We start from the raw sequence: 23,987 nt of genomic DNA on the forward strand, positions 1-23,987 counted from the left end.
ATCATAATAGTAAATTGAAATATGATAGATTTATCTTTTTATGCAGCTTAATAACAAGGCTTAATCTCCTTTACAGAAAAAAGTGGGTTATTAATGTCTAAAATATTTTGACAGAATTTAGATTTCTCAAACTGTGTTCTTCCCATATTTCTCTTTTAAGAAAGAAATGTATTTCTTTCTTGAAAAACAAACATTAAGGGTTTTGCCCTTAGAGGAGGGCTGTGTCACACTGGTTCTTCGAGAGCATCAACAACTGTCTGCTTTGGATTAGCAGGAGAGGTGGGGGCGAAGTCCTAATGGCAGGGGAGGACCCTTGCTCACTGATGCCCATCCTGCTGCGCCCAGGGGAGACAAGGAGGGCAGGCGCAGGCTGGTGGTGTAGTTCTGCTTACTCAGATCATCAGTTAGTCTCTTGGTGCACTGAAGGCCTTGCCTCTGGTTGTGCTAAGTAACCGTAAAATTTTTTCTCAATTGTGCTGATTTATGTCTTGATGTTCTTATTTTTTCCTTCTGAAACATTTCTGGGTTTAAATTTTCAGAAGAAGAAATTAGTTTTAGCCATCTAAAACAGTATTTAAAAACTGAATAATCAAATGTTGCTTTTCTTCCATAAACCAAGACTGAAAGGAATAATTGCTTAGTTTTGACAAGTGAACCAAAGAAGTATGACATAGAAGTGTTACAGCAATACATGCATGAAAACTAGGCTGTCATGTTTACATGGTGATTTTTTTTCATTTGATGAATTTTTCAAACAGTTCCTAGTCTGTAAACTATACTGATATTTTTTCCAAGGAGCATAAGCTTCTTTTGGCTGTAAAGAGTTAGGATTAAATATAAATACATAATTTTGATTGTGCAGCTATTTTATGAAAACTGTAACTCATTCCAAACTGTTAGTATTTTTGCAGTATATATTTATATATCTATTATATAGTTTATTTTACATCAATCACTGATTGTTCTACAAGACAGTTGAATAAAAGATGGTTGAGTTATAGGTATTGAATGGAGTTAAAATTACATTCTGTGTAAACTCTTTGTAAGAGAAAAGGGTGTGCATGACCAAGTTGGTAAGCAGTATCATACATGAAGAAAGAGCTGTATTTTCAGTATTCCTTTTATCTCGGTTCTGTTAACTGCTGTTTAACAGTTTCCACTTAATTTCTACTTTTAATTAGTGTCTTTAATTATAAAAACATCTGTTAAGTTTCATATTAAAAGACTGACATTTCCTTAATGCTTTAAGAAATGTATTTGGTTTACATCCAGGCGTTTTCACCAGCAAGTGATTGACTTTCAGCTACATCCCAAAATGTTGCAAGTGTTTGAATTGTTATTTGCAAAGGGGTATGCTGCCACTTCTGAGAATTTAAGAAAACACTTTATCCATTAAATATTTTATATTGGTGTGCTGTTAATGGAGCAAGATATTATGCTTTGGAGTACTTCCATGTTTTTTCAAATGCTGCTTTGGAATAGCAAAACCAGAAATGTGCATTTCTGCTACTTTTAAGTCTACACGTATGATCAAAAACAATCATCTTGACCTTGAATATTAATTAATTGATGTTCTTTTTAAACATGTATTTTGCAGACAGTTCACTTAAAAAAATCAATCTATTTTTCTAGTAGTGCCTCTAGATAACAACCAACACTGTAGCTGCTTTGTAAAAGAATATTGCTTGTGGAAAATTTAATGTCTTTATTGTATTTTTTTTCCCAAGCTGTGCATATGAATATTATGTTTTTTTCTCATGTTGTTGCTGCAATATGGATAGTATTAAATACTAAATACTGTGACATATTAAATAGTAGATATGAAATATACTGGTTATTAAGAAGGTTCCAGAATTTATATAATATTTTTCCTTAATTTTGGTTGTAAGTCATCACTGATGGTAAAATCAATTTCATTATTTCTCCACAAGAGTATGCAGAAAAAAGTACAAAACAGGGGGGAAAAATTGCTAATATTTTGCTTCTGATATAAAGACACAAAGGTAGTGTATTAATTTGAATAGGCTAGTGGATTTGACCTGTGTTTAGTAAGATGAGTACATAGAAGGATGAAGCTTGGTCTAGTCTGGATTTTTATGTTTGCGTGTATTTGCAATGATGTGCTGAATTTCCAGAAAAGAGTTACTTCCTGGACAGAAATTATAAGTATACAGAAAATAAGTTGACCCTGCAATATGTTTGTTGTTTTTAGTTTCCATTTATAATAGTGAGAATTTTCTTTCTAAATCTTAAAAAAAACTGCTGCTGTGATTAAGGTAAGAGAACTGATTTCTTTATACTAAAGAAATGCAAGATACTATGAAACTTATCTCAGCACTTGTGTTCCTGGTTTCCCTCTGTAGCAGTCTATGCAGAAGTATAATCATCTAATATTAATATTATGATATTATCTAATGTCTCCAAAGAACAAGATGTTCTGTACTTTGGTAATTCTAGTCCACATATTTCCATTATTTAACAATTTTGCATTTGTTTTACAGATTCTAAAGATGGAATGGGGAGGAGAGTATTCTTTTGATTCTTCCAATTTAGACTGTTTGTTAAATGTTCTTCCTGGAGAATTGGAATTTCAACAAATCCTTAGCGATCTTGATGAAAAAATAAAGAAGAACTCTGCCAGGTAAAGAGTATTTTATTTGTATCCAAAATACTAGTGAAAGTCATTGCATTTGGGAAGAAATGTGGCTTAACTTCTTTTAACTTTTCTATTAGTAGGTTAAAATTCTGATAAATAACTCAGCAGTAATTTTATTTTAACCACTTGAGCATCTGACAAAATTTTAATGCTGTATAATTATTGTGCTATAGTCTTTCTATGGTAGTTTTAATAATTGTATCATCTTAACCTGAGGTTCTGTTGCAGTAGGTGTGATAGTGAAGGAAGAAAATGTGAATTTCCATGACATTTGTATTTTCTATTACTATGAGATAGAATTTCCTATTAATGTGATATTTATTGGCTAAAAGAACTATAGAATTTGACAAAGCACAAAATTTAAACTTAGTATTTTGTTTAAGCATTTCTAATGCAAGTAGAAAAAATTAATTAGATTAATATATGTATATTATTTTCTTGTGTGATCCATTGTTTTACTATTTTAGTTAAAATTCTTGTGTTGCAATTACACATTTTTTTTCTATGATTTAGAATATATTTCTTTGTCCACTTCCATGTAACATATTGATTTCCAAAAATCAGTGTTACAGAAAAAGTGGCGTACTAAAAATGTTTGTTGTTGATGCAGATTTTTTCTAAGGATTCTGTGCCTTATTTGTACCTCTTAACTCTTTAGTATCTTCATAATACTTTCATCAGTGAAAGATGCTCTTAAGCAAATAAAGTTTTTGTACATTAAAAAAAATAAGTATACAGTCAGAGATATAACAAATGGTAGGATTTTATATTAAATTTTGAAAATGCTCACCTTTGTGAGCATCTTCAGGTATGAACAAGTGCATCCTAAAGTCTGATTTCAAAAAACATCCTTCATGACATCTCTTTTGAGATTGCGTCCTTTTAATGTAGCCCATGTTTGTTAGAGATCTTTGTTCCCAAACAGCTTCTGGAAGGATAGAAATAAACCATTACCATACCTCTCTGAAAATTGACTTAGATAATTTCTCAATTATTGTCATATTGGTTATGCTAGGCTAAGAGGGTTTTTTTGAGTTTTTTTTATTTCTATTAGTCTTACCTCCCATTTTCATTTAAAAACATCTTGTTCACTAAAGTACTTGCAGTATTTACATACCATTACAGTAGGAATGGTAGTGAAGATCAGGTAAATATGCTGTTATGGACCACTGCATAATACAATTTCATGTTAGAGTTTTCCAGCTGTTGTCATGAGTGAAATGTAGATACTTATAGATTAATTTATGTCATAACATAGTTAATTACACAGATAATTAAGTTTCATGTGTCCATGGTCTTGTATATCTGGGAAAAAAAAATCAGCATTTTTAGCTTAACTGTTGTCACCTCTTCAACTACCAATTAAAAGTGATTTTGTTGTGATTGTGCAGAGATATCCTGAGAGTTAGGAAGATTATTCTCAAAATGAACCTTTAGAATGAATGCTTTTCTACTATTTTTTGTTTTAATGTGTGAAAAATGTATGCTGCTTGTTGAGAAAACATCTGACTATGGGAAGGGAATCCAGCTGTTCATTCTTTTAAGTGGTACTTTATAGCCACTTAACATTTTATGTTACATTTTACATTAACATCATCACAGTGGAAGTTGTTTGTGTGTCTTGAAGGAGACTGATTGTCACTGTCTTACCTATCTAGTCCTACAAATTAGAAGGAACTTTTACTGTAAGTTTTGTGAGATCCAAATGAATTTGGAATTTGGATTAGGATGTGATATACAGCAATGCAGGTCAGGAAAAATTTCTGCTGAATTGACACTTAAGCTAGCTTTAACCTTATTTTCACAGGGAAAAACAGGAAGTAGCTCTGTAGTTACTAGGTGCTATTTTGCTCCTGTAGTATGTCAGTTTCAGAAATTGAAAGAGTTTAAAATAAGATGGACAGCAGCTGATGTGACTTTTAAATTAAAAAGAGTCCTTTATTGCTAATATATTAGAGGTAGCATAGAATGAAATAATTTTCAAATTACCATTGATCTTTGTAAGTGGTATGATAAGAGCATAAGTTCTATGTGATACAGTGATACAATAGAAATACAATATTTTTCATCAGATAGATTTATACTTCTATTAGACCACAGAGAATGAACACAATAGTATACATCATATATATATATATATATTTAAAAATAAAACATTGAGTAAAAAATTATGAGGCAAGTCTGTATAAATCATTCAACTGCTCATTTATTACCTTCTTTTATAAAATTGTGTGACGTGACAAATCAGATATGGTTTTTGGCTGTTGAATTACCTTCAGTATTTTTGTACTGTACCAATTCTATTTGATGCTGCAACAACAAAAAAAAAGGCCATCTATGTGCAGTTGTGTTATATGCAAATTTTAATGTAGTAAGTGATTCATTCATTCACTGTTATGTAACAGAACTCTTATTACACTTGAATGTTAATTTTATTTTTACAGCAGTTTATAGAAGCAGGTGAATATGAAACCTCAAAACAATCATTGGTGGCCTGTTTTGGGTAAGGGGTAGTCTCACATTTATTCTCAAGTGTGAAGTTGTATTCATCAGGTTGGCCATTTGTCTTCATTCTTTCCTTTCATACTTTGACTTTTACTGCTTATCAAAACCGAGTATTTGGATTATTTTTCTGAATTGGTGCTTTAAGAATTACTAACATTTCACTTGTTAGCAATTCACAGAACTAAGCTTGCAGCTTATATTTAATACTTCTAAGCAGGAAATACAGTACAGAGCTTGAAACCAAACCTATAGTTCATAACTTGAAATGATTGCTAAGTATGAGTTCTCTCCAGCAGTTGATTTTTATTTCTGTATTCAATTTTTTCTTCAGTGAGTGCTGCTTTTGATTTTTATTTCTGTATTCAGTTTTTTTCTTCAGTGAGATGTGATAAAGCAACAAGATTTTCTGAGACTGTAGGACAGTAGGAGATATTCTACATCTTCATCAACAGAACAATTGCTTAGAATTTAACACAATTACTTAATAGTAATTGTATCTCTACAGCACCCTGGAGACTATAAATTTGTGACTACAAAAGCCTAATTTGACTTCAATCTGATAAACTTTGTGTTGGTTTAACACAGCCTGTTTTTTTTTTTTTTTGAGGAGGGAGAGGGAGCCACAGAGGTGCTTTCTGTGAGAAGCTACTGGAAGCTTCCACAATGTCCAACAGAGCCAGTCTCTGATGACTCTGAAGATGGACATGATGCCGGCACAATTAGAGGAGTTGTCAATGCCTCTGTGATCACACATTTAAGAAGAAAATCTGCACAGGAGCAGCATTTTCTCAGGGGTGGCTAGGCACCACTGCCCACACTGTCTCAGCGCTTCGTGCACAGCCATGTGGCTGCTGCCGCGGCCGCCACCATCTCAGGACAGCCCGTGGTGATCTCTGCCTGTCTGGTTGTGCCTAGCCAGCTGTGCTGCAGGCAGAAGGTCAGGGGCAGCGACATTGGCTTCTCCCACCTGGTACCCTGCATGAAGAGAGGCACTGAATGGTGCCAACACCATGGCAGCTGCATAGTGGTGGCAGGGCCACGTGGCCAGCAGCAGAAACATGGAGAGCAATTCCCCCACACAGAACCTAGACAAAATCAACTTCTCAGTGCTGCAAGATCTTGCAGATAACTTTAAAAAGGTTGAATTTGTTGGCAATGGTGCTTAAGAGTATCAGATTTTTTTCCTAATCAGAGAAAGAGGAAGTGAGGACATGTGAAAAAAGACCACATAGCGATGCTAAGATTAGTGAAAAGAAAGAGGGAGAGGAGGTGCTCCAAGCATTGGAGTCGGTATTTCTCTGCAAGCTGTGAGGAGGACTATACTAAAACAATCTATCTCCCTGTAATCCATGAAGTCAATGGGGGGATGCAGAGATCCAGTCATAGCTTGTGGAAAAAGTGCTCATGCTGGAGTGGGTGGATGCTAAAAAAGAATCTGTAATACAATGGGAGACCAGAATAGAGAGAGAAGGCCCTTGTTTCCAGGGGCAGAGAAAAGAGGGCCCTTGCTTCCAAACTAGAGTAGCTTATCCTTAAAGGACTACACCTCATGAACTAGTGACTCGTGCCATGGCAGTTTTGGGAAGACTGTTTTGCCCATGGGAGGGACTCATGTTATGTTATGTTATGGTGGGAGGTTGGGCGGGACTGCTGCTTGTTAAATTAGAGCCACACAGGAGAAGTTCAAGGAGAACTGTTTCCCATGGGAAGGACCCCATAGCATGGCAGAATAGAGATTCCTCTCTCTAAAAGCAAACTGAAGAAGTATTTCGACTGACAAACTGACCAAGCACCTCCACGCCCTGTCTCTCTGTGCTTTAAGTGGGAAGGAGAGAGGGGCTAGGGGGCAAAAGGTGTTTTAAAGGGTTATTTTAGTCATAATCCCTTTCTGACTCTGTTAATAACAAATTTACTTTATACCTTTAAGTTTGAGCCTGTTTTGCCCTTAGAGTGTTTTCTCCCAATCCTTATCTCAACTCATGAGCCCTTTGTTCTGGTTTTCATGGGTGCCTGGCAAGTTGACCAGTGTCAAACCACGACAAATTTCAACCTGACCTAATTAACAGTAGTTTAGTCATAAGGATTTTGAAGGCTGCAATGAGGTCAATGCTAGTAAGCACTTATAGCATTGCATCTTTTCCCATGAACATTTGATAGAAATTATGATAATTATTTGAGAACTAATAAGATCTTTACCTTGGGAATCATAGATCCAAAAGGTGTCTCAGTAAGGATGTTAGTATGACGTGGTCCAGCTGTTGACCATAACTTTGCTGATTTGCTAAGAAATGCTTATCGATATCAAAACAAAGGGATGGAGGAGTTTCAAACAGGGTATTAAGTCAAACTATCTCATTCCATTTTCCCTGTATCAGAACTGATGTGTACAAGGGCCTATGTGTTCTTAAACTGAGATATTCAGCAGGAGTGATACTTTCTGTCTTATTTTGAAAAAAATCTTGGCTTGTTCTACTTAGGAATTTTCAAGAAGCAGTTATGCCCCACATACCTGTTAGTCAAGAGGTTTATCAAAATCTTGGCTTCTTCAACCAAAATCTCAAGAGTAGTTGAGTATTTGAGAGAATTTCAAATGAGGGCTAATTGTAGAGGAAAAGATATTATTTATTTTATAATACCAGGTTTACTCAGATCTAATATTTATCAAAGCTTTCAAAAGTAATTTTACTCTTTTGGGTGAATGTAGCTGGTTCATTGTACAAATGTATTACTTTAGTGTTTGCCTGAGAATTTAATGCCTGTAAAAATATTACAGCAATGTTATTAAAACCTTTGTCAGAATAGTAGTTGTCTAGTCTAATCACTTTGCAGGATCAATTGCTAGCAAACTGAGGAAGGAGTGTAATTTTTTGTCCTGTGCAGACTGTGTTGTCTTTGTGCATAATCACTGAGTCTGGGTTAGTTGTTACATAGCAACTTGCTAACTGGGCAGCACAGTTGCTCAGAAATTGGCTCTTTTATTGACACATGTTCTTTATTTGAATATTCAGTGATTATCACTGTGTCAGTACCTTAGATGGTTAATTAGCTGTCATCTACATCTACAGAAGCTGTAATCAGATCTTTGACTGCCCTGTGAAGTATCCCGTTTCATTTCATACAAGCATATATGAGATGATGGGTTTTGAACCCTTATTTGTCACTGTCATGTTTTAGTCAATGGAGTTGAAAAACTCATGTTTTACCGCCTGTCTTCTGAAATAACTTACTAAGACAAAGCTTGCATCTTGTGACAGAAATATCTCAAGCTTTTAAAGCAAGAGTGGAAATTAAAGGTGGGCGGGCAGTGGTTCAGTTAGAACTGACTGTTCTTGTATGTTTAAGTTGTTGTGTAACTATCTTGCTAAAGTGTAGCAAAGCCAACACCATTCTATTTCTTCTGGTTTCAATGATGCCATTACTTTACAGTTAAGAGTGGATATATTTTGTAAGGAGCTATGATGCTAAATTAGAGATACGCAATAGTTTTCAAAGTCCTCTAAACAGGTGCTGTGTCTTTGGTTTACATCTTAGGGTTCACGATGAAGAGAAACTTTAGCAACTAAAATGTCTGTGTGAATTACGCTGCTTAAAGTCTTTCTGCAAATTTTTTACTGCTCACAGCAGGTTTTCTGATATACAGACTTCCAAATGATAAGACTTTTTTTTGTACAAATGTCCTATACGTCTAGCACTCAAGCTTTTTAATAACAGTAGTTTTATAACACTGCTTGCATCTTCAACAGCAGTGAAAACAATTATATCATTTATTTTAAAACAGTCTGTTCTGAATAAAAGACATGTAAACTGATTCTAAAGCTGTGTTTCAGCTTTAGAATGAATGTGAGGATCTTAAGAATAAGGAACACGAGGTTAAAAGATAATTTCATTTTATAGCTTAGTAGTTTAATTTAACCAATGTCATTGTCATTTTATGGCTGCTCCCTATGCCAGATGAAATAAATTGAAATGTGCTTGTTAGAAATTGAAACTTACTATTGAATACTTCAGTTTACTCATAGTAATCTTAGACAATAGAAAATTGTATATGGAGGGGGAAATCCTTGTTCTGATACCGTACATTTCAAAATAATGTTATGTGACTGTATGATAGTATTATAGTGCTTATTATATCATTCCATTGCAGTACTTTTTAAACTGTTTGTCCATTGATGAAGCCACTTAAGAAGCATTCTCTCCAGATGATTAGGTTATTTGTAAAAACTATCATTAACTTAATAAATAAGAGCACCCAAGAGCACCTACATGGAGATTGTCTCTCTGCAGTGCAGGTATTTATCAAATGTTTCTCCAGAAAAGCACTCCAATGTGAACACAGATAATATAACACAACTTTGCTTTAGTTTGTTAAAGAACTGCAGGCACTCTTACCTGTAAGAAGGAGAAGGTATTTCAGTCAAATAATTTTCACTTGCATAATGGTATGCTAGGAGTACTAGCCACAAAAAAAAGCCCACAAAGGCTCAGGGTACTATTTGTGTGAGACTAAAGATTTGTTTATAGAAAAATCAGTTAATTAAAAAAAAAAAGTACAAGCATAGCTATCAGGTTTCTTTTCTACAGAGAAAGGTTATTTTTTTTTGTTGAGGTTTTACATCCCACTCCTTCCTTAGTAGTTGGTCACTGGATTTTTTTCTGTTTGTGTCTGAATAGTTCCACAGGTTCCAAAAAAAAGGTTGAGTCATCTGTGGACAAAAAAATTATTGAGGGTCATTAAATTTGCATGTCCATAGTATGTATATAATATCAGTTGAGATCATCTGGGTTAGTGCCTCAGTATGTTCAAAGAAGGAGCTAGTTTGCTACTCTGAACTTAAAAAAAATACATTTGCACTTAATGAAAAAATATTACTCGGCAAAAAGGAATCTAGCACTTTGTATTTGGCTTTTAAAAAAATTGTACTTTTAAGAAAATAATTAAATACATTAAGTATATTTTTCACATCAAAATTACTTTTTTGTTTGCAGTTTCTGAAACTTTAGGAAATTTCTTTTCTAAACCAGGAAATCAAAGACTCATTCTACCTACACTAATATGAAATTATGAAGTTTTTGATACCAACCTAGGTGGTGAGAATAATTTTAATCATATTTAACAGAAGTCTTTTTTTTACTTAAAATGTTTGCTTTCTAAACTCAGATAAAACACATACTTTTTATAAGGTAACAAATTCCTAAATATTTAATTCATGTAAAGGAATAAGTTACTGTAATTAACTATGTTCTTGTCTTACTGAGTGTTGACAAAATTCTTAGTAAGATGCAGCAGTGGTTTTGAAAACCTGTTTAACTACAATATTCTATAAATAAATAGGACGAAAATATGTTTATTCAATCAAAAAGAGCTTTAGTCCTAATTAAATGTTTATTTTGGAAGGATAAGAGGATTAAATAAAATGAGCATGGTTATCATGATTTATACTTGTGGGGGACGTAAGGAGCAGGGCAGTGACACTGAAATCTATCCATTTAATCCCCTTATCAGTACTGGGGCAAATTACCAAAGTGTCTGGTCTTGAGAAGGCTGTAGTTTATTCATATCTTGTAGTTTATTAGCTTGCTCACAGATTCATATATCAAAGATAAGTGTAAAAATTCACTCATAATAGTAGTAGATTGGCACAGATTTAACAACAGTAGTATCTTTTATACTGCATAATGTTGTAATATATTTTGGTATGTTTAAGATACATCAGCACACCACAATAAGAGCCTTTGACAGGTGGAGCCAAGGTGTATGAAAAAAGCATTTAGTTTCATAGTCCTGAGAACAGGTTTCACAAACTAAAAATACTTGCCAATCTTTTGTCAAGTTTGGAATTCACTGGAATTCATGTCTGGGCTATTAAACCCAGTTTTGCCACGATCTAAATTCTTTTTTCCTTATTGAAACTGTATAAAATATTAAGCATTGCTTTTGAAAAAAAATGTAGAAATGAAGTACCAAAAAGGTGTTTTTGTAGGAAAATAAATAGAGCTAGATTGTTTTGGATTTTTTGTTTTGTTTTGTTTTTACTTAAATGTCCATGCAAGTAGAAATAAAACAATTCTGGATATTCAGTTGTTCTTGTGATCTTTGCAACTGAAGTCACTGTAAAAACCTAACGAACACATCTGGTTTCATAAAAGAGTTATGATTCTCATTGAATTTTAAGGAGTGGATCAGCTCCTTGAACACAAAGTCTGTTTTCTTTCAAATATTCTAATGACAAAACAAGAAAGAAAAGATCTGCTTTCTCAGCACAACTGGCTCTAAAGTTCTTTTCAACATTTTCTGTGATGTCAGTAGATCTTTAAGAAGTTATTAATATATCTTATGTTTTATAAAACAACTGCTGATTGCTAAAGGAGCAAAATGACACATTCACCTTTGAATGCAGTAATTGATTCAGTTTATAGTCTCTGCTTTAGCTAATTAAGTGCTAAGGACCAGATATTAGGTTGGCTAATGTCTTGTTCATTAACTACTTTATTAAAAAGATTGTTTGAAAGTGAAGCTGTACATACTCTGGCTAAGGATGGTACCGTCTGGCCTGAAGGAAAGTTTTTTTAGCTCCAGCTCAAAAGTACTTAAATGTTAATTATTAATTCTGCAAATTCAGGTCTTATTTTGTGAGGGTAGCTTAATCTGTGAATAAGAAGGATTAGTGTTACCTTAATTTTAAGTAATTTTTCTTTTTTAAATATAGCAAATATAAAATACTTTTGTCACCAAATAATGAAATCCTGTGCTTTTTCTTTTTTTTTTTTTAGCATAGAAAAGTGTCTTAAGGACCTGCAATCAGACATAAATGAAATATGTACTGATGAAGTACTACAAAGCACAACTGACTGCATTCAGTGGCTAAATAACTGCAATTTTAGTTCTCTCAGACCTTCTTCTACAGACCATAGAGAGCTGCTGGAGTTCCTAAAGACCCTGGTAAAAATTGTTTATTAAAAACTTTAATGTTGGAAAGTTCATTATACGATTGGAGGTGGGGAGGTGGGTGGATGACTTCAATTCATTTTCTCATTTCAGCCTTTACTGTCATGAGGAGAGTTCACAAATCCATGTCTGCAGCAGGGTGTTATGTTTCCTTTTGATCATGCCTTAAATAGACAAACTTGGAAGAAAATCTTTTCACAGATGCTACCATATGTTCAGCACTGCTTGGATTGTTTTATAAAACACATGTTGGTAAAAAAACATTGGAAGTTACTGTCTACAACTGAGGCTGTTAGTGTTACTGAATATTCTTCACTTATATCTGTATGAATTTAACTCATCTAAAGTTATTGTCCTTTATGCATTATTCTAAACTTCCTACCTGCTGTGTGGCCAAAGGGGTAAGTGATAGATGCCCCATCCCTGGGAATGTTCAAGGCCAAGTTGTATTAGGCTCTGAGCAGCCTGGTTGAAGATGTCCCTGCTCATTGTAGGAGGATTGTACTAAAGGAGCTTTAAAAAAAGCCCCTTCCAATCCAAATGATTCTATGTTTCTGCATTTCTCAATGAGAAACTTGGGAACTACATTCTTTGCTCTATCAAGTTATACTAGATGCACCCAGAAATCAAATTTCACTTCAATGAAGTACCATCATTTTAGAGAGTATTTTTATAAAAAAACCTTTTATTTAAAGTTTGCATTTGAATATACTGTGGAAATGGAAGTCTAGAAGATTGAATTGGCAAGATAATTGAAGGTTAATCCCTCAGTAAATGATGGTCTTCAAGTTTATATATAAACTTTCTATGTATGCATTTGATATGGTACATATATATGAGGTCAAAACATCTAAACAGTGATTATTCTTTGTCACTTCTATGTCACACTTCTGTGTCATGCTTTAGTTGCAGTCCATGAGCAACTTTAGGCTAAGATTATCTGTAATGGAAGAGGAAAACTTTAGAGAAGTGGAGTGTTTCCTCTGGCTAGAGCACAAGCTTGATAAAATCAGCTCTTGGGTTTTTTTTTTTTAACTCTTAGAACTTTTCTTGGTCTTTAAGTCACCATTCATTCCATTGGATATTGACCTGTATCAAATGAGGAAGTAACTTTTAGAGACATCAGGTCTTGAATGTTCATGTAGTGATGAGTGATTTTGTTCTCTTCTGACAAACTATGAATGTTGCTATTAACAATCATCCCATTCAAGGATGTCAGAGGCTGCTACACATCATACTTGATCTAGATGAAATTAGGGAATGCCAGAAAAAGCTGACTATGAAGTTCCTGCTTTCAGGAGTCTTTTGTTATTCCTCTTATTCCACTCAGATCCTTACTGCATTCCCTCAGAAGGTTCTTGGCATGGCACTGATGACTTACTTGTGTCCATTCCCTCTTACTTCCTTCTTCAAGGTCTATTCAAGCCATATGCCTGAACACCAGGTGGCGGCATTTGTTTGGAAAACACTAAAATGTCCCCATTTTACACAAAATGTGCTTTCCAGCTCTCCAGCTTCCAGGGAGCTTACTAACGGCATGACAGTCTTGCTGTAAGCTGTAGTATCCAGTTAAGCGTTGAGAACGGCTCTGTGGCAGACTGCTTAACAGACAGCAAAGTGAGAAGCCTGAAAATCTCAATTCTGCAGTTTATAATGAAAACCGTTTTGGAGCTCAGCAACTTTCACATCACTGTTTCCAGGCTCATGGCTTCTTAGATAATCCAGCCTGTTGTGTAGATGGAATTACAGATGAGAAATGTATCTGTACTGTCTGTATCTGTAGTACTGACTGTACTACAGTCTGTCTGTAAGAAGTCACATTCAGTTCTGTAAACAGGTCTACAGTAAACAATTTTCAATAATATTCAGCATTAATGAGATTATTATGATCTTACCTTTCTTAAATATATATCTCTATCCATTGAACTAATTAGATAATGTCTTCTTGCATGTTTTTAATTAAGTATATATAATTCATATTCAGTATCAGGAGCCTACTACTGCTTCTTTCTACTTCAGAACAATATCCCTATTCATTGTTATAGTTTATTATATGTATTTATTTTGTTAGGAATTTTGTCTATCTTTAAAGCTGTTGGGAAAATTTAAAAACATTGCAAAATTCTTTTTGGGCTTTGCCTGAGATGCTATATTTAGGTTTATTGTTATTGTCATGCATTTGTAAATTTTTATGAAAATACTGATAATTTCTTCATGAAGCCTGAAAATGTTAATTATGTGAAATTTTGTCATTCTCTGTACTGTCTTTTAACTCTATATTTAAAAGCTGAATATATGCACTAACACATTGTCATTAAATTCTGTTCGTGATAAAATAATGGCAGATTATTTTTTTAATGAAGTCTTCATCTTACTGTACTTGTTCATTGATGTGGTAGGTAGCTGTGTGTATTATGCAGTAATCCAGATGGTAAACTGTAACTAGTTTTCTGTATATTATTGTTATGACTAACTTTCTGGGCTCAAAACGGAACCTTTTATGCTTCTCCAAAACCTTTGGATACAAATTTGGATCTTTTTCTTTCTAGGTATTGTTATGTCTAAAATAGCATCTGCAAGCTCCTGTTTTTAATGTTGTAGTTTAAATTGTGAAGGGCTTACAACAATCCTTAGATATATAAAAATATTTCTGCTTTGCCTTAAAAAGCATCAGGTGCATGCACTGTTTTGACAGTTTCTCTTAACTTTGTACATTTCAGAATGTAGTATTTAAGCATGATTCATAAAAAAATCCCCAACATTTAAAGTCCGGAAGTCTACTTGTCAAGGGACAACCTTTCAACACAGTGGTTAGTAATCAGGGTTTCAGTTTACACTTTGAAGCACATTTTTCTTTGGGGCCACTAAACTTTATAGAATAGTTCAGCTGAGAATAAAAGAAAATCAGATTGGTATTATGCATTTTGATATATATGATTTAAGATTTGAACCAGTTACACATATTTTTATTACATGCATATGCTTTTGTAGAATGATATTCCGTTGATAATTTCCTTTATTATTCTGTCTTCTGCATATTTCTTGCTTGTAAGTAAGAAGATTTAGTAAGAATTATTGTGAAATAAAGATCTAAAATAGAAGAAAAATAGGTAGTTGTTATTTTTAAGACTTTCTTTATAAGGGGCAATCATGCTCCCAGTCTGTTATTCAGAATTAGGGGCTGTAGTGAAAGTGGAAGTTTTTTTTCAAGAAACTCTGGTCAGAGTAGTGGACAACAAGGTTAAACCCTCTAAGGTATGTAACAGGTTTGAAACATCCAGAACAAAGAATAGGTGTTCTGAATTTTAATTTTTGTCTCACTCTAAAGCATAATTGTCTATTGATAAAATCTTGCTTCAGGGGAAAGATTTAGTATTTGGCATTCCAAAATAGTGATATTTATGAATACCATACTCAAATTTGAATAATTTACCTCTCCTTCAAAATGGGAACAGAAATAAAAATAATATTTTTTTCAAATACTGTAAGTTAAATAAAACAGCAATGCTGAAGGTGGAAGGTAGCAAAGGTTTCTTTACCAGCCTTGCTTTACAGGATGGACTATGATTTGCAGACTGTGCTTACTTCTAGTGTCTAGTACAGGGCAATGTTTTGGATTTGTGCTGAACACACAGCACAATATAGAGGTTTTTCTATTATTGCCAAGCAGGGCTTACGCAGAGCCTTTCTGCTGTTCATACTGTGACACTGGTGAGGAAGTTGGTGATGCATGGGAAGGTGGGAGGAGACACAGCCAGGACAGTGACCCAAACTGACCAAAGAGATATTTCAGACCATGTGGCATCAGGCTCTGTTTATAAAATATGAGGAAGAAATAAAACACGTGTGTCTGAAGGGGTGACCTGATGATGAGTGATTCTGTCCTGGAGATGGCTGACCACCTGCCTGCCGTTGGAAGCAGTGAAATAATTCCGTTTTGCTTTGCCTGTGTGCATGGCTTTTGCTTTACCTGTTAATCTGTCTGTCTAACAGCCCATGAGTTTCGTGGCTGTTACCCTTCTGATTCTCTCCTTAGTTCTCCTGGTACAGGAGTGAGCAAGTGGCTGCCTGGGGCTTGGTTGCTGGCTGGGGTGATACTATGACAGAGACCCATAAAAAAGACATGACTGGAGTGAACCCCCCTGAGGGGATTTGCCACAATACTTTTCACTGTTGTAGAGAAGCAAAGGGAGACGAAGGAGTAAGTGAGAGGGCTTCTAGATACTCATCCACTTAAAGCTTTCCTACTGAATCGAAGAAAATTGAAAATACCACCGATTCCACTGTTTTCTTGTGTCAGTAGTATTAAACTGTGACAAGAGGAGCTGCCATTTGCTGCATGACCTCTTGAAGCTGAAGCTTCAAGCTCTGAGGTCAGAGATCCTAGCCCTGATCTGAGAGAGAGCTCTTCAGACTTGAATGAAGAAGGAGCAGCAGCCATGTGTTTTCATTTACTTTGTTACCTGGCTGCTTTCTCCAACCCATACAGCACAGATGTATATGGAGGTCACTAAAATATCAGTCTGTGTGTTGGTTTGATGGGTTACATAGCTTCTTATTCTTCTGTCCTGTGTCATCTAAGGCTCTTTAATTCCTGACAAGTTTTCAATTTCATTCTTTAAGGAAGTCCTGGGAAGATTTTTTTATCCTTAGAATGTATTTTTTTTTATTATTGCCTGCTGAGCCATAGAAAGTGACTGTTTTATGAATCCTTGCTTGGTTTTATGAGAAAAAACTGTCATTATCTGTGTAAATCTGAAGTATTTTTTTCATACCGTTTTCTTTAAAAGATGCTGTGACAACAGAAAGGCTGCCAAGAGTTTCCTTTGAATTGTGGTGTAGAATTGATTGAGAAAAGAGGTTGGGGATATAAGAAAGATGAGAAAATGAGTGTCAGTTATTGGCAGAGGTAGACAAAAAGATTAATTTGCATATAAATCCTGTTTTCCATGGATCTTATAATTTCTGTTGCTTACATACCTTACTTGCTGTTAAGATAAATAGCATAGGAAACAGGTTTTAGTCTAATATTAAGCTGTTCATTTAAAGAACTGGAATTAACAAAAAATTCTAAAATATTGTTTGATTTACCTTTGTTAGCAAAGCTTGTTGAAGAATGAGAAGAATCAAGAAGAAATGGTACTTCACTTCCTTCTGGATCTCTCTAGTCAGTGTGGTGTCTCATTTCCCTGTACTGCAAGCGGGATGTCTTTCGAGTTAACGTCATCAGTTCATACCATTCAGGATGACTCAGCTGTGGATGTGAAATCTCTTTGGGATGATGTGAGATTGCATCTTCGACAATTTTTAGTAAATAGACTGCAAAGTCAAGAAGAAACAAGCACTAATGCTTTACAACAACAAATGGAGTTTAAAACTCAGTGTGTACAGCAGCTTTTGTTTCTTTATCCCAAATCAGAAGTCTTAATGAGGTATCAAAATATGCAGAATAAACTGGTTAGTGATCTTCTGCAAAACTGTATTTTGTCTAGTTGCGGTGAGACAAATTTTGATAAGGTAGTTCATGGTTACCAAAGTTCCATACCCAGATTGTGCACAATGATAAAAGAGGATTTGTATATTCTAAGTGGAACTATTGGTCCATCTTTGTCATTAAAGTTTATTAATGAAACTTACCTGGATACCATCACTGAAGAAATGACAGTTCTTCTTGAAAGACTTTGTGAGCTGCAGTTCAAAGAAAATGCTCTGCACATAGTTAAAGCAAACAAGATTTCAAAGAAGCATAGAGGAAGAGTACACGCTGTGGGTTAGTACTCTTATTTTATGTTCTTGTAGTTAGATATTATTTTAATTAAGCCACTTTTTTTTATATATACTTGATTATTTTCTGTTAAGAGAGAGACCCAAAATTAGTGATTACAGCTTTATGTTTTAAACACATTACTGCAGTTGAACTCTATAGACTTTGTCAGAATTTTGGTGCGAACGAGAGAGAGAGTAACTCATGTAATTAAACAAATCCTATTATAATCCATTGGATAACACTGCCATACCATAGTAAATTTTTTCAGCCTGTTTTATTCCAGAAACTGAAATATGTACTAGAATAAGAACTATTTAATCCAGATTTATATAAACACGAACTCTTAAGTCTTCTACTCCCACTTTTTTTTTTAATTGTCAGACTTTTAAAGGAGATTAAGACAGTACAGTAATGTATCCATAAAACAGATACTGATTCACACATCACAGCTGACCCAAAGATTACTGTGCAGATTCTATTTCTCAAACTAAGAAACAGAGTACCCATTTACGCTTTCTAGTCTTGTGGAAGTACAGTAAGTTTAAGTAATGCTGCCTGGTCATTTTTTCTTGTTCCAAGAAATGTCAAGCAGAAAAGGAATCTATTATTTATGTAGTGTTTTCTGTAATTTCTTTTTGCCGTTTTTAAGTCTGACATGCTAATTTCCAGTGCTTTGGAAAAAATAATACAGAATCAAAACTTCCATAACATAATTGCACAATTGTATGTAATTGCTTTTTCAGTGCAGTGTTTGGAGCACACCTCTGTGCTTTTTTTTTTTTTTTTTTTGTGTGTTTGTTTAAAGCATAACTTTCCACAAAGTGATTTGAAGACAGAAAATACTGAAAGTTTAGATTCATGTGAAAAATACAGAAACAGAAGATCTTTGAATTGTGTAGCATAAAGAAAGGATTAGTGAGGTGATGATTTGTCAGGTCTACAAAGAAGAAAATTACATACTTCTGAGCTTTAATGTAAGCATATGTGTTAGTGTTAGTCAACTAAAAATTCCAGTGGGAGAAATGCAAAGATTACTTTCAACAAGAACTGAAATATGGAGGAATACTGGAACATGTGAAAGACAAGGAAAAAGGCATGCAGACAAATAAGTAGAAACAATGAGAAGTTCAGTGTATATACTAGTGGGATGCAGTGTTGGTGGGAAACAATGAAAAGAAGTAGTGTCAGAGTGCTGTTAAGCTATGAAATATCAAGAAATGTGTTTTTGAATTACATAGTGAGATGTGAGTCAGTGAAAGTATTCACAGACAAAAAAGTTATCTGAAGCGAAGTTTGTAACTTAATTTTTCTTTCAGTCTCAAAACAGCTCATGAAGATGGAGAAGTTCAGTTATTTCCACTTTACATCTAAAATGTGGAGTTGAAAGTGATCACAAATATGTCTCTGAAAAATCATACTTTAACTCTATATTACAAGATGGAAAAGTCATTCAATCTACTAATAGAGTACTTCCTCTGCCTAATTTTTTTTTTTGCCACAGGATGCAACTTGACATGTTTTTGTGCCAGTACATCTATCAGTACAGATTTCCAGTGTACATTTCTTTTGTATACTCAAAAACACAGAGGAAGGTGAAAACAAACAAAGTAAATCTTAGGAATTGTTTGCTTTAAATCTTTAAACATTTTCTGCAATTAATTAAAATATAATTTTTCTGTTTCATAAATATTAGACCAGATTTTAATTTTTATTGAAAATTCATTAAATGTCAGATTTCAGATGCAGCAGCTATCTCCTTATCACCCAGAAAATGTCTTTGGAATTGCTGTTCATTAATACAGTTTAATTTTCAGGATTACTTTCTTCACAGGGACGGTTATAGTCATGTCTTCATGTTATTTTACTTCAAGAAGTTAGCATGGGAAGTAGATATTGGTTTGCCTAGTGGTTTTCTACTATTCCTACTAGTTTTCTGTGGAAAACTGCTCATACACACTTCAGCTAGGGAAACCAGAAGGCACCAATAGTGAAATCAGGAATCAGGGTAAAACAAAATATGAGGTCCAAGTTGTGAAGTTTTGAGTGTGATTTCAGGTCTTTTTTCATTTTCTGGGTGTGTCATAGCCTGTTATTGGTATTATTCGTTAATTCAAGCAAAAATTCTCCTTGTATCATAATTAAAACCGTTATTACTGAGTAAGTTATTTATATACAAGGTCATATATGAAGAGTCTTTTTTGGAAAGAGATTTCTCTCCTCTAAATATATGAAAACACTACATTTGTACCACAGTAAGTTATATAAAGGCATTTTTTCCCTTTAGAATTAAAATGTTCGCAAGGCAGTTCACAGTGAAATAACTATTTGGAAAATATTTTCAGAGGTTTGTAACGGTGGACAAGTCAAGTGACTTTTCCTGCTTGGAACTCTTAAATTCTGGTACTTTGTTGCCCTCCCTTTAAGTGGAAATTTATTTTTCCTAACCTAATATAGGTTAGGTTAAAAGACAGCTTTAATAGATTACCTTGACAGTGATACACCATTTGCCAAGTATTAAAAGAATCTTGTGCATAAATATAGAGGGAAGGACAGAAAGAGAAGGTTTTTTTTCTTAGCTGAAAGACAGATCTGTTATTTTTTTATGTATGTTGCCTCTGCCCTCTAGGAGCCGTCAAACCAACACATATCATAATATCAGAATAATTTAATCTAGGGCATTCAGTTGGGACTGTTATCCAAGAGGTGATAGAAGGGTTTGTGTTTGCTTTGACCATCCTCAGGGTAATGCGGTTTTTATTTGATATTCGTTGTGGGTTTTTTCATAAGAAGTGTGGTAATTGATCCTGCTATACAGCATAGGAGAAAAATACCCAGAAAATAATAAAGCAGTGCCAGAACCTCAGAAAACTTTCTATAGACAACCTATTTCTTTTGGGAAAATAGAGATAGTCTATAACAAGCTTTAACAGAGTTATCTTTAAAATATTCCATATATAATAATCTATTTGTGCAGTAAGGAATAAATGGTTTTCTTTTCATTCTGTACTAGAGCAGCTATTTGAGCAGTAAAGAGATTGTTTCCATTTATCAGTATTTAGGAGGTGTGTGGCTTGACAGAGAAGCTGTCAAAATGGCATGTGAAAAGAGGCAAATTTGGGAACTCAGCATCTTTAGTTGCTAGCTCCACTGGAGGCAGGTGGTTTTATCTTACAGCTTGATCCTCTTACCTGTTAGATTTGTGCCTCTTATCACCTTTAACAGTGCAGGATTCAGCCAATAGTATTTGGGCTGTTACTGTGCAAGGTTTTTATATAACGTTAATTATAATTTCTCTGTGTATTCGCAGAACATAGTGTTTCCAGCTTACTAGAATAATGTGCAAGGAATATTTCCCAACCACTCCCTCAAGTTATTTTGGTTATTAATAGGATTTTTTGTTTCAGACTTTCTATTGTATTAATCATTTGTGTCTTTCTAAAGTTTATGTAATATTGTGGTATTTAAAAACATATTAAAAATATCTATTTACAATACTTAGCATGGAAAGGATCTCAGCTAGTTTTCAGGTTATCTCTCACAAATTTTTGCTTCAATTTCCTATGTGGTATTTCTCAGAAATTATTTGCTGTAAGACTGTATATTGTAGTTTTACCTTTCAAACCTTTTTTGTGTTCCTTTGTTTACAAAACTATTAAGCTGGTTTAATCAGGCATGACTAACTTATATTAATTTGTCATCTGTTATATGAGGAAAGAGCTACTCTTATGGATGATAAGACATCTGTCAGAGAAACTTAAATCCAATGGAATTATGAACAGTTGATGTAGTAGTGGGAGGTTTTCTTTGGCTTTATTTATATAATTTTTGTATGTAAACAGAGTATAAATACTTATGTAGACTAATTAACTGGGTTTTCCTAATTTCCTGTTGTTAAAAATGAAACAGAGATCAGAGCTTTAAGTTTTAATTTTTCTGACATATTCAGATTGATTGGCCTAATATTTTTAAATGCCACAAACTTTCCAGACACCCTTAAACATTTAAAATCATAACTGAACTTTGTTTTTAAAATCTGAAGCAATGAGGCATTGTGTTCCTAAATATCAGTAGTTTGTAATTTTTAAGAAAAATATTATTGCAAAGTGGAGGTAAACTAAAGTGATACAGATTTAACTAAGCACATATTTAAATACCTTCAGACATATACTATAATATTAATGTGAGTGTATCACACTTTTATCCCAGTATATATACTTTTAGTTAGATGTCCAGCTGCCTTCCTTTCTCTTTTCTTTCTCCAGAATATAACTGACATCCATTCTATTATAAAGATATATTCAAATGCCAACTGTGATTTAAATTATTATATTTTGAATCTATTATCTTTAAATGTTCATGAGTTCCTACAGAATATACTGTGTTTAAGAAACACCTAAGATGAATATGGTATATAGCTAATCTTGAACAGAAGAACTCACTACCATTTACAGGAGCTGCATTTGTGCAATGGAGCTGAGAGCAAGAAGAAAAACAGGCTCTGGAGTAACTTGTTGAAGTGAAGACAACTTTGAAATGTTAAATTAAAGTACCTAGTATGAAAAGCCTCTTTTGAGATCACTTATATATTCCCAGCAATTTGCCGGAGAGCTAACTTGAGATATGAGTTTCAGTTTTTTCACATTTAACTTAAATTTTATTTTTCTACTATGTTTATGTGCATATGGCTTTATTCTCCCTCATTTATAATTTCTTCTTTTTGAAATTAAGAGCTTTAGTTTCAGATTTGCTTTTATCCTTCTGTATAATTTGCATTCACTTGGTTTGTGATCTCAATAGCCATCGTTATGGCCTACAATAAGTATTCTATGATTTTTGTCTTTTCTATCAAAAATATACTAAAATAGTATTAATACTTGTGTTTTAGCAACTCCATGACTGAAAATACCCCACCTATTCACATCTAGGAATAATTTCAGCTCAATAACTTCAGTATAGTTCATCTTCCATTTATATCTGGAAATTGAAGAGTTTCAAGCTTGGATTAATGCAGTTAATATTTATATCTTTGTAACTTTTTTGGTAGTTCTGTAAAGATGACAGTTTATTGCAGATAATTTACAATATTCATGCTGTAGTTACAATTAGTTTTCCATCATGTTTTTTTGCCCATAGTCCACTATCTGGTTTTTTGCAAGTGTGAGGGTGAAAGGGGAAAGTGGTTTAGTCTTGCTACTGTTCAGTCCTAAAAGTCATGTTGCATCTTTCTTAAGTGCTGAGAAGGCACATAATACAAAGTAATCCATATGGATTACAGATGATACTATGCAGTATGGCATCCTGCTTCTGCAGATCAAATTCATTGTATTGTCCAAATCCTTGGACTGGTACAATCTTTCAGTTAAATGTCTAATGTGTCCCTAAGGCCAAATGTTTAGAATTACAGAGAACTTAATGATTGAAGTTATTTGAAGTTGGCTTTTTTTCATAAATTTGAATTTAAGAAGGTTTGGAGACCCACATGACTACTGAAGTGGCTTTTAGACATTATAAAGACAAAAAATAAGAAAGTTATAATAAAAACTGTAACTTCATCCTCCTTGCTTCCTTGCATGTCCCTCTTCTTGTTTTTCCTTACTTCAGGAGACCCACATCAACCTGTTCATCCTCTCCTGTGGACGTGCTTGTTTTGTTTCTGTTTGTGCATGACCAGCAATTTCTTTATGTGCTTCCATTATATTGCTGCCTGCCTGGCATCACCTTCTGTGTTCTGTTTCTGAACTCTCTGTCCCATTACAGAGTGCCTGGCAACATAACTTCGGTAGGAATAGGGCTTTAGGGACCTATATAAAACCAGATGCAGAAAGAATGGTGCCTATGTGCAAGTCATCATTGCAACTGCTGACCCCCTGAGCTGCTCTGCATGTATATTCACAGAATTGTAGGGGTTGGAAGGGACCTGAATAATCATCTACTTCCAACTCCCCTGTTGTGGGCAGGAACACCTTCCATTAGGCCAGGTTGCTCAAAGTCCCATCCAACTTGACATTGGTTCTCTGGGCAACCTGTTGCAGTGCCTCATCACCCTCACAATCAGAGTTTCATCCTAACATCTGATTTAAAGCTACCCTCTTTTGATTTGAAGCCATTTCCCA

General features: G+C 34.2%; 1 protein-coding gene across 10 annotated transcripts in view; it reads left to right on the top strand.

The window, feature by feature from the left end:
* The window catches only part of KIAA0825 (KIAA0825 ortholog), a 238,784-nt gene that overhangs the window by 38,789 nt on the left and 176,008 nt on the right, over window positions 1-23,987 (top strand). For 7 of the 10 annotated variants that reach the window (XM_085568051.1, XM_085568057.1, XM_085568059.1 and 4 more), the window contains exons 2-4: window positions 2,502-2,641; window positions 11,933-12,101; window positions 17,208-17,877. In XM_085568051.1, coding sequence (XP_085424177.1) covers window positions 2,511-2,641; window positions 11,933-12,101; window positions 17,208-17,877 — 970 coding nt within the window. In that variant the 5' untranslated portion in view covers window positions 2,502-2,510. The other 3 variants (XM_085568054.1, XM_085568053.1, XM_085568052.1) reach the window with 3 other exon arrangements.

The sequence above is a fragment of the Lonchura striata genome, chromosome Z, assembly GCF_050655825.1.
Source record: "Lonchura striata isolate lonStrDom1 chromosome Z, ASM5065582v1, whole genome shotgun sequence".
NCBI classification, from domain to species: domain Eukaryota; kingdom Metazoa; phylum Chordata; class Aves; order Passeriformes; family Estrildidae; genus Lonchura; species Lonchura striata.